Here is a 13,793-nt window from a genome sequence, read left to right as displayed (position 1 = left end):
ATCAGTTCTAAGAAAGAGCAATGGGGGGGAGGGGGAGCTGGGTAGCTCAGTGGGTTGAGAACCAGGCCTAGAGACGGGAGGTCCTAAGTTCAAATCTGGCCTCAGCCACTTCCCAGCTGTGTGACCCTGGACAAGTCACTTGACCCCATTGCTTAGCCCTTACCGTTCTTCTGCCTTAGAACCAATCAATACACAGTATTGACTCCAAGAAGGAAGGGAAAGGAAAAGAAAGGAAAAGAAAGGAAAAGAAAGGAAAAGAAAAGAAAGAAAAGAAAAGAAAAAGAAAAGAAAAGAAAGAAAAGAAAAGAAAAGAAAAGAAAAGAAAAGAAAAGAAAAGAAAAGAAAAGAAAGAAAGGAAAGGAAAGGAAAGGAAAGGAAAGGAAAGGAAAGGAAAGGAAAGGAAAGAAAGGAAAGGAAAGGAAAGGAAGGAAAGGAAAAGAAAGAGCAATTAGGGCTAGGCAATTGGGGTTAAATGACTTGCCCAGAGTCACACAGCTAGAAAGAGTCTGAGGCCAGGCTTGGAGTTGGGAGAACATGACTGTGCTATTTAGCTGCCCTTCATGTGTACATTTCAAGGGGAGAGATGAGAACTGGAGAATGTCAAGAGGAGGGCAACCAGGATGTTACAAGTTCTAGGAAATAAGCCATCAGGGAGGGAAATTCCCATGTTTCACCTGGGGGTGGGGAGGGACATGAGATCCATATGAAAGTATCTGAAAGATTACCGTGTGGAAGTAAAAAAGGCATTCCATTTAGAGTCAAAGGAGAGAATTAGAGCCACTGGATAGGAATTACAGAAGACAGGCTGGTTCAGATTCCAATTCTGCTCTTTATTTCATACCTTTCATTCTTGGACTGTTTTAATCCTTTGGAAGTTTTTAGGAAGAAAGGTTATAAAATGTATGTTTTTCCCTCTTTATAGTCCTAAAGTGAAACTCTAACTCTGAGCTCCCTAACTCTTCTCAAATATGCATTCTCATCCAAATTGAGAAATTGTATTTATTTGGGGAAAGTAGGAAAGGTGACAGAAAGGGGAGAGCAATATCAGTGTTGAATAATTCTTAAGGATAATATTGTACAAAATTTCAAATTAAGATACCCTTACAGAAGTTCAGCACCTACATCTAGACCTAAGCAACCCGATTGTTAAAAATAAATAAGTTATTCAACAGATTTCTTGTCTATATGACAAAAGGCAACTAATTGGAACTGGTTTGGAACTGGAAGGAACCTTAGGGCTTACATAGTCCAAACATTCTCTTCATTTTGCAAATGAAGAAACAATAGTCCAGAAGTTCAATAACTTGCCCAAAGTCACACAGGTAGTAAAGAATAGAACTCAGGTCTTCTGACTCCAACATTCTCTTTATAGTACAGAAGGTGTTCAGTGAATTGGGACATTGTCTTAATTTCTTAGTGATTTAAGTTGAGATGCTCTCTCACTCTCAACATATCCTTTAAGGTCCTAGATTTAGATCTAGAAAGGAACTTCAGAGGTCCTCTAAGGTGACTTTTTAATTTAGCAGACAGATGGGCTCAGGCCCATAGAGTTTGAGTGACTTGACTATTAGCTACACAACAAATAGGGTTTGAACTGGTCCAAGTACATCTTCTTTCCATAGCTCCATCTGCTATCTTTCCTGGATTCTATTTAGAGTGTTGGGATCTCACTTCGTGTGTATGTTTGTTTCTTTTCAGATTACATCAATTTGTTTAGCACCAAGTGTCATGCTGCGACTTCCCTGTGGAAGCTGGAGACAAGTTCATCGAGGCCCTGGGACATACTTGGCATGACACTTGCTTCATCTGTGCTGTAGGTTTTCCCATATGTGACTTAGATTCTTCTAACATCACTCTGTTGCTTTGAAAATGGAGGGGACTGAAACCAAGAAGGATCAGCTAGAGGACTGGGGATTGGATAAAACTGGAAGGCCATTGGTTTTCTTTACAAAAATGGTTCATTTCTATTTTATTTCTCACACAAATCACAAAAAAATGAGACTTTGTTGCCTAATCTTAATGGTCCTCACATGGTGTGGTAGAGGCATGGAGAGAGAGAGAGGACTTGTAAGCTAAGATGCAAGAACCAAGGCTGGGGACCTGGTGATCTGTGTTACTGTTTCTTGTTGCTGCAGTGACTGGATGCTCTGACTTGAGACTAGAGAGAACTGCTACTAAGTATGGGAACACACTTGCTACAGAGATAGAGATACTGTTACAGGGATGCTGCCACAGGGGATTGCTCTAGATAGATACTGGGGAATGCACTGGGATCTGCCTACTGATCCCTACTGATGACTAGTAGATCAATACATTTCCTAACCTCCTTCCTCCCTCACTCCCTCCCTTAACCACCCACTTCTGGAAGCCCTTTGGCTTCCTCCCTTCCCCCTCCCCCCCAGTGGACTATAAAATACTCTAGTTTTCTTTCTCAGGTAAGGGGTTTATTGTGATAACATGACGGGAAACTGAGGTAAGAGGGATGGGGGTTTCCCTAAACTACAAGAAGAATTTAGGAGGGTTATGGAAATAATCAGTCTTGTCACAAACTGTGACAGAGAGACAGAGAGATGGATGGAGAACAGCTGTTTTAAAATCTTCTTTCTTTTTCACAAAGCCACCAAGAAAGTCTCTCCTTCAGCTTGGCTTTCCTCCAACTCTTGGTCAGTCAAATCTCAGAGAGCAGAGGTTTCTCCCTTGGTCAGAGAGCCCCCAAACCAAGCCAGTCCTACCAGGGTCCTCAGCCAGCCTCAACTGCTAACTCCTGGGAACATTCTGTTTGGAATATTTTTCTTGATTGACAGCCAGGTCCCCAGCCTTGGTTCTTGCATCTTGGCTTACAAGTCCCCCCTCTCTCTCTCCATGCCTCTACCACAATGGAAAAGGTAGATTTCTATTTATGAGTGAGTGAGCTTTGTTCTCAATACAGGGCAAGTGAGGAGATAAGCATGGGATTGTCCATTAGCCACCTGCAATTTCTTTCTATTGAACAGAGGGAAAAGGAGAGAGCACTGGTTTTGGAGTCAGGAAGCTGTATGAATTAAATTAATATTACTACCCAGTTATTAAATATAAAAAGTTTATTAATAGAAAGGGTAGATAATACAAAAGTTAAATCTCACTGCCTTACTCTAAGATCTAAAACCACATGGTCCTATCCTTCATTAAGTTCTTCCTCTTCCTCCTTTCTTGCCTGCTCTCTCCCCATGTTCATTCCAAAGCCCAGAAAAGACCTGCCCCCTCCCTTTTATTAACATACAGCCCATAATGGACTCAAACCTGGCATAACTGTGTTATATGAGGAATATTGATGGACAGATCAGGCTACTTAGGAGGGGGAGGGAATGAACTTCCTTGACTGTGACAAGAGAGACAATCCCTCTGTGATCCTTTGGGAGACCAGTCTCCCCAATGGATCATTTAAATATAACTATCTTATAACTCTAAATTGACACAAAAGCCTGTGTTCAAACTCCACCTCTGTCATTTATTAGCTAGTTGGGTGACCAAGGGCAAGCCCTTTAAGCTCCCTGAATCTCCGTTTCTCATTTGTAAAGAGGACATAATAACCCTAGGATTCATTCCCTCCCAACTCCAAGAATCTGATATACAAACTTCAAAGCACTATACAAATGGAAGTTGCTATTAATGAAAATAATGGCAATGGCTATAAGACTTCATGTGACATTTCATTCAATCTAAAATGATTTAGGGCAGCGAGGTGGTGCCATGCATAGAATGCCAGGCTTGAGATCAGGAATCTCATCTTCCTGAGTTCAAATCTGGCCTCAGACACTTACTAGTGGTGTGACCCTGGGCAAGTCACTTAACTCTGTTTGCCTCAGTTTCTTCATCTGTAAAATGAACTAGAAAATAAAATGTCACACAACTCCTGTATCTTTACCAAGACAATCCCAAATGGGGTAGGATCATGAAGAGTCAAACACACTGAAAAATGATTTAACAACAACAAAATGCTCTCAGAAGACCTGAGTTCTCTCATTCTGACCAGCTCATCAGCTCTGTGAACTTTTTGGCAAGTCAACTAATTTCTATAAAGCTCAATGTCCTCATTTGTAAAGTGAGAGAATATACTGGGTCACCTCACTGGGTCACTGCTAACATCTTCTTTCTTTAAGAACTATGAACAGTTGGATGGATGCAATGGATAGAAGACTGGACCTGAAATCATGAAGACCTAAATTAAAATCCAACTACAGATACTAGCTATGTGACTCTGGGTAAATCACTTAATTTTTGTCTGCCTCAGTTTCCAAAATTGTAAAAAAGGGGATAATAATAGCACTTGTTTCACAGGGTTGTTGTGAGAATAAAATGAGATAATATTTCTAAAGCACTTAAATATGGCGCTGGTCATATAGTAATTGCTTAATACATGTTTATGCCCTTCCTTATTCCCTCTTTCCCCCATTTAAACTTGAGGCTGGAATTTTCTTGTGGAAAGCTTAAGAGAAGGAACTGAAAATGAGAATATTTTAAAAGCTAAATGAAATGCCACTTGAAGCATTTTTATGAAAACATTAAAGGAAGCTTGTTAACATTCAGATTGATTCAATAGGAAGTGGGTAATTCTCCTGGCTGCAGATCCATAGCTCCAATATGGCGCTGCTACTAGAATGAATGTGTAAAATGGAACAACATTGGACCTAGAACCAGGGAGCCTGGGTCCTAGATTTAGCTGCGTGACTATAGAAAAGCCACTGAACCGTGCTAAGCCTCCATCTCCTCATCAATAAAAATGGGCATGATCATTTTCCATTACCATCCTCTTAGGGTTATCATAAAAATGCTTTTAATGTTTACATGTTAAAGAGCCAGAGAAGTGTTGGTTGTTATTCTCGTTACTATTGACTTTTCCCTCAGAGGCTCTGAACATTTAACTCCCAGTCGGGTTCTCCAGTGTATAAACAGGATATATTTATAAAGTCCTCTTCTGATTTTCTTCTACCTGTACACAATTCAAGCAAGTTCAGTAGTATAAAGAAATGTCTTATTTATCAAATAAAAAACACATTATATTTTATTATTATACCTACTATGTGCCAGACATTGTGCTAAGTGCTTTACAATTATTATCTCATTTGATGCTAATAATGATGATGATAGCTAACATTTATCTTCTTTGTACTAGGTGCCAGGCACTGTGCTAAGTGTTTTACATTTATTATTTCATTATACAATCCTACGGAGTAGGTGCTATTATTATCCCTATCTTACAGACGAGGAAACAGAGGCAAGCAGGGTTAAGTGACTTGTCCAAGGTCACACAGCTAATAAGTTAGCTGAGGCCAGATTTGAACTCAGAAAGAGATGAGTCTTTCTGACTCCAGGCCCAATATTCTATCCACTCGGGCACTTAGCTTCTCCCCAAACCTGCTCTAGCTGCTGCTTACTTAATGAGGCAGTCATTTGCTCATCATCAGAAGGAAATTGAGGCTGGATGAGGAGACTCATGCATCTCTTAGGAGTGTACAATCACAGGATCATAGGAAGGACTGAAAGAGGACTTTGAAGTCCACTAGCCCAAGAGGAGATATTCCAGAGAAGGAGGCTGAGACCCAAAGAGACTTCCCCAAGAAAACATGGAGAGGAAGAAAATGGCAGAGTTTGGACTCACAGGCTCTGTTACCCTAAATTCAGCCCTCAATCGTGTGTACTCGTCTCACTCGTATGGCTTCCATGGGACTTGCTGGCATTTTATCTGCGTGATGAGCCCCCTCAGCACTGTCACACATGTAGGGGGCCAGAGGAGGGAGGGAATCTTCGCACTTCACAGTGCCACTTCACTGCCATCATCGCTGTGAGCAGACTCTAAAACTGGCATCCTCTAGGTCAGGAATGCACAGATTCATCAAACATTTGTAGGCTGCCTGCTCTGCACCAGATACCATGCTTGGCACTAGAACCAGAAGGAGCGTTCATTCTACTGGAGGGAAATATCAACACGGATCAACACAAACTATTTCCAAATGTATGAGACATGGAAGGGGAGATGTCACTGGAATTGAGTCTCAAAAAAGCTACAGATTCTGGGCAATCATCCTGAGAAGGAAGAGCATCCCACATCCCTGAGGCAGACTGTACAAAGTTGTGGGGATGGGAAGGCAGGGAACAGCTGATGCACTTCATAGAATCACACATCTAGAGGGGTCCAGGGGCCCAGATGCCAACCGTCTCATTCTACAGAGGGAGAAACCTGGGTCTAGGAAGTTTCAGTGACTTGCTCAAGGTCACACAGGTACTTGTGTGAGTCAGTCGTCCATTGGAGAACAGAAGACCCAGGTTAGAATCTTTGCTTTGCCACTTACTCCCAGAGTGATCTAGGACTCATGAGGCCTCAGTTTCCTTATCTGTAGCATAAGAGGGCTGGGCTTGAAAATCTCAAAGGTGCTTCCCCTCCCTAAATCTATGATCATACAGGCTGGAATATGGGGAAGCGCTGACCCAATATGGCAGACATAGAAAGAACATAGAGGAGAATAAAGTTCCCCAAGGCTCAAAAGGAAGGCGAGATACTGTGAAGGGATCCAGACACCAAACAAGAGCTTCCATTTTCCTCTAGATGGGAAGCAACAGAAGCCACAGGACCTTACTAGTCAGGGAAGCCACTAGCAAAACCTGTGAATCTTCAGAATTTTCAGGGTGTCCTTTGAGGATGACTCAAGTGGTTCCATGGGAGGCCTGGTTTCTTGGGCAATGCCACAGGATTGGCCGGGCATTGTAAGCTTGTTATCTCTCCCCAGATGTTTATGTTTACCTGTTGCCATGGAAGCCCAGAGGTGCTTGGGCAGAGATATTTCATTAGCTGACTCCTTTGCTGGCTGCCGAGACAGCATCACTAACACCGATGGGTTTCTCCTAGTCTTAAGGTCTTGGCTGAAGCTCCTTGTTACCCTACAAAAAGAGGAAAGAGAAAGAATCCACTCTCCTTGAGCTTTCGGTCTAGAGGAACTATGGCCATCCGTATCCCCACTGTAGAGCACGATGCCCCACACATAACAGAGGACTAATCAATGCTAGTTGATTGATTGACTTTCCAACATCACTTATTAACTATACCATTCAAGGTACTCAGGAATCCTTCCATACGAAGGCAAAGAACATGGTCCTTGACCTCGAGGAGTTTACATTTTACTGATGGTTCTGTAGTGGGAAGGGGAGGAAAAGGCACAATGCTAAAACTGGGGAGCTGGAGCTGGTTGGACGGGAAAGGCTTCCTGAAAGAGGTGATAAAGGAGCTGAATCTTAAAGGAAGATGAAAATTCTGAGAGATGGAGATGAGGAAGGAATTCAGGCATAAGGAACAGCCTTGCAGAGATGCAGGAAATGGAATGTACCATTTGGGAACTAGTTGGTCGGGCAATTTGTAGAGAGAAAAATTATATAAAGGAGAGTACTCTGAATCCAACCTGGAAAGGTGAGTTGGAGCCTGATTGTTGGAAGGCCTCAAAGACCATGTTTATATTTTGTTCTACTATCCATAGGGAGTCACTGAAGGTTTTTAAGTAATAGAGGGACACGATTGACTCATAAAATTTTCTTAGGGAGTTGACAGATACACGAACATCCAGCCTCCTATTCAGGACTGTGCTGGGGCCAAACAAAACCTGCTTATACGAACCAACTGTTAAAATGTCAGCATGGGCAAATTTGAGAAAAGTGGTCACTTAAGAAAGTGAATAGTGCAGATTTAACTTAAAAGTGTACCGGGAACATTTTATTTTCCAGGCGGTTGTTAAGCATTTACCAGCTCATCACTGAATTTCTTTGTGATTTCATTGTTTTCATGATTTCTTGCCTTTCTCACGTTTTCTTCTTTCTTTCAGGTCTGCCATGTGAATTTGGAGGGTCAGCCTTTCTACTCCAAGAAAGATAAACCACTGTGCAAGAAACACGCTCATGCTATCAATGTTTAAAAGAAGCTAGCAGCCCCTGGCGTCAGAGGAAAACTCGATAGCCAACCCTGTTAACTACAAAAAAGGATAAATCACGATGGAAAACTTTTCTTTCTGAGGGGGAGGGAGAGGAGCTAGGAAGCCCCTGAGATCTTTTGAAGTACAATTTTAGTCCTTTTTATGTACACAGAACATGCATTTGCCTCGCTCTGACCAGAAGCCAACCCAAGTCTCTCCCAAGAGGAGCTGGTAATTAATCCAAGACTGGAATGGTACTTCAAAAGCTGAGGACACAATTCTGAGCACTCCAGAGTATGAAACTAAAAGCAACTTTTCCTAAGAAATACAAATATACTCTTCGATAAGCTCAGCAAAGTAGCCATCAGAGCTCTGGCCATTTCTTGGCTGGCATTTATCAAGAGCCCGGCATCCTTTCGAAGAGCCCTTTAGTCTGTAGCTACAGCTGGCAGAAAGAAAAACAAAAAGTCGGATGCCAAAAAAAGTTCTAGTTGTAGCATATTTTTAGGCCCATAGCTGTTAGTTTGTAAAGTAAGACAGATCCAGGCGTTCCTCACCAAAAAAGGAAGCGTTATTCCATTATTAATACAATGGTGCTAACTCCCAAAGCATCAAACTAGAGACCTTTAAATAAACCAATTGGAAGCATTCTCCATACTGGGAAGGGTGACGAAGAGGAAAAGAAAAAAAATGAGTGCCAAAGTCAAAAGAAAGAGAAGATATTCTAGGAGGGCCTGGGACGTTGAGAAGGGCCATCCCTCCCCTCAGCACAAGGTTAAGAAAAGTTCATTTCTTCAGTTCATCTCTTTTGGTTTTAGACACCCAATGGCCATAAAGCACCCATCTCATATTCAATTTGGGATGGAAAAATGGCATGGGTTTCCCCCAGTTTTGTTCATTGGTGGAAGAGGGAAAGGGAGGGAGATGACTTTGGGCAGTATTTCAGTGTTGTATCTGTTTTAAGAACTTTCTTGGAATGGGTCTCCATCCCCCTGGTACTTCAAACGACCACTGATTGAAGTCTTTATCAGATCCCTTTGTCAGGGTGAGAAAAGCAACCTTAATTCATCAGTGCTGGGAAGGAGCAAAGATGGAATGTTAAAATAAATTGGATGGCAGAAGGGACTGCCCACCCCATAAGGAGAGGGGAGCCTTAAGTTCTGCCAAATTTCTTGAAGACGGAGGGCATGGATCACAGACTGGTGGTGTTTCCCAGTTATATCTGATACCACTGTGATTAGTTCCCCTACGTGGGATACATTCTTTAGCCTATGGTGTTGTTGGCTGATAAGAAGAAAGGATAGGACAATATTGACTGAATTGCCCATCCATCTTGCTGGCTAACATTTTTACAATGTCTTCTGCTTTGGATTGTGCTAGAAAAAATCGAAACTTAACCTCGCTAGTCAATATAGAAAGTATTTATTGAAGCAGCCTTTGAGATTGCTCAAATTTCTTAAATAACGTCAGTAAAGAGCTAATATGCCAAATGGTCATTTTTAAGCTATAGTAGAAGAAAAAAAAGGGTGTGATTTCTGAGTATGCCATTTTTGCTTTTCATTCTTTTTAGCGAGCAATACTACTTTACTCATTGAAAATGTATATTTCCAGTTGGAATGGCTATTTTTCTCCTTTAATCATGATCATGAGGAGTTTTCTGCATCCTACTGCTAACTCCTGCATTCTTCCTTTTGGGGATTTTTTCCTTCCCTTTTTATTCCTTGATATATTATAATGATGTAAAAGTTCCAGTCCTCCCCTGGAAACCGATACTTGTACGGGAGAGTGTCTTAAGTCTGTTAAGTTGAGAATGATAAATGGTCATGGATTTTAAACTTGATTTCTGAGGACTTCCATGAAGCCATCTACGCTCCTTCCTAGCTTAAGCACCAAGACTAGAAATCTAAGTTGGAGTATCTTTTTTGTACATTGACATTGATGTTACTTTTCAGATTGGAGAAAAATATTGCCTGGTAATTTTTTCAAGGGGTAGATACTGTACAATCATCTTCTTTAAAATAATCTAATAGGCAAGGACAAAGAAATTCCTAAAACATCCAGCCTGCACTGTTGAATTGCTGATATATCCATTAGGGTACCACAGCAGGCAAAATTGAGGATTTAGGGCTGAGAAGGACATTTGAGATAATCTAGTCCAACCCCTAATTTTTTTTTTTAAACCCTAACTTTCCGTCTTCGAGTCAATACTGCGTATTGGCTCCAAGGCAGAAGAGTGGTAAGGGCTAGGCAATGGGGGTCAAGTGACTTGCCCAGGGTCATACAGCTGGGAAGTGGCTGAAACCAGATTTGAACCTAGGACCTCCCGTCTCTAGGCCTGGCTCTCAATCCACTGTGCTACCCAGCTGCCCCTCCAACCCCTAATTTTACAGAAAAGGATATTGATAAATGACAAGCCCAGACTGATAAAGAGATGTGTCCCTAAGATTCTCACCTAAGTGGCGGAGCCAGGACTTGAACTCAGATCTTCTGAGACATAGGGTCATAGATTCCAAGTTGAAAGGGACCGTGGGGGTCACTGATTCCAATCTCTTCATCTTTCCGATGAGGATTATGCCAGATCACACAGGTAATAAGTACCCAAACCAGAATGTGAACCCAAATTTTCAGACTCCAAATCCAGCACTCTTTCTAAGTATTATGCTCCTTCTTTTCACTCCAAATCCAGTGTTCTTTCCACTGTATCATACTTAGTCTTCTTTGGCCCTTTCACAAATTTCTTAGTGCCTGGTTTCAAGGGGAGAAAATGATGGGGAACCCACGTTCATAGGGCTAAATAATATCAGAGCCCACTGGAAGGGTTTCTTTTTGGTTCCTTTTTGTAGAAAATGATGAGGAAAGTGAAAAGCCTGAAGAGGGAAATTGGGGGAATTCGCTTTGCTATTATTTTTTGAAGAAACTAGGCTTGGACTGTTTAGATCACACACACATACATACACACACACACACAATTCTAAAGTTGACAGAAAAAGGAAGTCTCTTAAAGTTTGGTCCTTCGGGGTCATTAAGTTAGGTACAATGTTTTGCTTAAAGTTATCTCTTACTTATGGTTAATTGCATGAATGCCTAAAGCACGGAACCACACTTCTGAGTCAACACAAGGCAGTATACTTTGGATTTGAAATATTTGTCTCCTTAGAATAGACATCTGTTTAACGTTTCTAAACATTAACTTTTGCAACAGAGTGATTTGTGTCTGCAGTGATGTGCTAGGAATCTAGCTTTTATAATTTTTTTTCATCCCAAATGCCTTTGCTTTTGAATTTTTTAAGAAAAAAGTTTCTATTTATTAGCTCAGAAGTGCAATGTCGTGCTGTTTTATTAGAAGTGTGAGCCAATATATTTTGCATGGAGTTTCTACACCAACCAATGTGAATTAAACATTGTCACAAAATAAAACGATGAAAAAGGATGTGCAGATAAAGAGTTTTCTGTTCAAATTTTTTAACATCCCAAGCAGGTTAACTCTTCGGCTGACTGTCCCTTTGAAAACATGGGTGAAAGGCCAGCAACATGTTATGGCATCAAAAAATATTTAAGAAAATTGAGATCTCAGGGGCCAACTGAAGGTACAACACATATCTAAACTGGATTTCCATCTGTGACATTCAAACAAGTGATCACCTAGATTTTGATGAGGTTCCTTACTTGGGTGACCTAAGGCAACTTACTCAATTTTCTGCCTCAGTTTCCTCATCTGTAAAATAAAAGGATTGGACTAAATGGCTTCTGAGACCCACTCTGGTTCTACGGGAAAGACTAAGGGAGGAGAGAGGGGAGGAGAGGAAGGGTGCTAGAATCCACTGCCTCTCCAAGCAACCCATTTCTCTTTTGAATAGCTCTACCAATTAAGCCATATTTTTATGACACCAGGCCTAAATTTGACTCTTTGCAGTCCATTCACGGCTCCTCATTATGATCTTTGGGCCAAGTCGGACAAGACAGCCCTTCAAATCTTCTTCCCAACACCTCCTCCTTTGCCATCATCTTCTCTTCTCCAGACTAAACATCCCCAATTTAGTACACCAAATACAGGGTTTTGTACCTAACGTTAATGGAAATTCTGTCTTCTTATTTAATCAAACAAGATGAGGATAGGAAAAAGTTTTGCATAAATATGTAAATGGAAGTGGGTTGTCAAAAGCCCAAGAGTCATAAGCCCAAGAGTTGCAAAGGTCTATTTATTTAGACACTTGCCAACCAAACATTGAGGGAATATTCATTTCGAGCCTAACCCAAATGGCTCTAAGAGAATGACATTTCTCTGGAAGTTAGAGTTTTCCCTGATTTGTTGCCTATAAATGGAGAAAATGTCTCATGACAGAATTTATTCAATCAATAAGTACAGGCCAGTTCATATGCCTGGAAAGGATCCAGGATTTTTGGCCCCCTGAAGGATGGAAAGTACAAAGGATTGAGATAAGCAACTCGGAGTCCTTTCTCTCTCCCTCTTGAACCTTCCCCTCTAGCACCATTAATAAGGTGGATCACCCATCTTCACAGAAGACAAATGGCTTAAGGCAGAGACTGTCTAGTATTTGAATCCTTCAGTGTCTAGAATATAGTGGATGCTTATTAAATTCCTGCTGATCAATTGAGGTATCTCAGTCCTGATGGGTCCCTAAAATGGCAGTGGTACCCACCTGATCCCAAAGCTCTCCTTATTCTTTCTGGGAAGAAAAATGGAAGGCTTCCCAATCGAATATAAATCCATCAGGCATTTATTGAACACCTACTATGTACCAAGAACTGTGCTCATCATCATTAGGGACACAAATAGGAGAAAGGAAATATTCCCCACTTGCAAGCACCCGGATGGTGGGGGGAGAGGGAGGAATAAGGGAAAGAAGGAGGAATTTAATTCAACTTACACTCATTAAACCCTGAAGTGCCAGGCACTGGAGATAGAAAGACAAAAAGGAAAAAATCCCTGCCTGACCTCAAGAAGCTTACATTTTGCTGAGAGGAAACAACATATACACAGCAAAGTACATACAAAATAGTATTACAAGGGCAGCTAGGTGGCTCAGTGGATAGAGAGCCAGGGCTAGCAATGAGAGGTTCTGGGTTCAAATTTGGACTCTGACATTTCCTAGCTAGATGACCCTGAGGAAGTTATTTAACGTTCATTGCCTAGGCCTGACCTCTTTTCTGCTTTAGGGAAGATACTTTGAATTGATTCCAAAGTAGAAGGTAAGGGTTACTTTAAAAGATAGTATTATAAATACAAAGTAAAATTTAAAAAATTTCAGTGCTGACCTTCTAGGTATCCTCTGGTTGCCCGAGGAGTCCCAGCCCTCAATAGTATCCCTCATTCTTCTGTTTAGCTACCAAATATTCCCCAGAAGAATTATTGTCAAAGAATTAGAATTAAAAAAACAAACTAAATACTAAAGGAATATAAAATGTAATTTTGGAAGATTAAGACATTAATTAGTCCCAAATAAGGCTTGTTCTTTCTCTTCCTTGTTTTCTTTCCCTCTTTCTCTCTCTCTTTCCTTCTGTTTCTTCTCTCTCTTTTTATTTTTTCCTTCTTTCCTTTCTTTATTCCTCCCTTCCTCCCTCCCTCCCTTCCTTCCTTCCTTCCTTCCTCCCTCCCTCCCTCCCTTCCTTCCTTCCTTCCTTCCTTCCTTCCTTCCTTCCTTCCTTCCTTCCTTTCTTCCTTTCTTTCTTTTCTTTCTTCTTTCTTTCTTTCTTTCTTTCTTTCTTTCTTTCTTTCTTTCTTTCTTTCTTTCTTTCTTTTCTTTCTTTCTTTCTTTCTTTCTTTCTTTCTTTTCTTTCTTTCTTTCTTTCTTTCTCTCTTCCTTCCTTCCTTTTCTTCCTTCCTTTCTTCCTTTCTTC

The 13,793-nt window shown here is 41.1% G+C and overlaps 1 protein-coding gene across 1 annotated transcript in view; it reads left to right on the top strand.

The window, feature by feature from the left end:
• Positions 1–11,364, top strand: part of LDB3 (LIM domain binding 3) — a 124,868-nt gene extending 113,504 nt beyond the window's left edge. The window contains 3 exon segments of the mRNA XM_056797293.1: positions 1,699–1,728; positions 1,731–1,813; positions 7,848–11,364. Of these exon segments, the coding sequence (XP_056653271.1) occupies positions 1,699–1,728; positions 1,731–1,813; positions 7,848–7,937 (203 nt within the window). The 3' untranslated portion in view covers positions 7,938–11,364.
• Positions 11,365–13,793: the final 2,429 nt, after the last annotated feature.

The sequence above is a fragment of the Monodelphis domestica genome, chromosome 1 (assembly GCF_027887165.1).
Source record: "Monodelphis domestica isolate mMonDom1 chromosome 1, mMonDom1.pri, whole genome shotgun sequence".
Classification (NCBI taxonomy): domain Eukaryota; kingdom Metazoa; phylum Chordata; class Mammalia; order Didelphimorphia; family Didelphidae; genus Monodelphis; species Monodelphis domestica.
The sequence above is the reverse complement of the archived record's forward strand: the minus strand, read 5'-3'. Positions and strand labels throughout refer to the sequence as shown.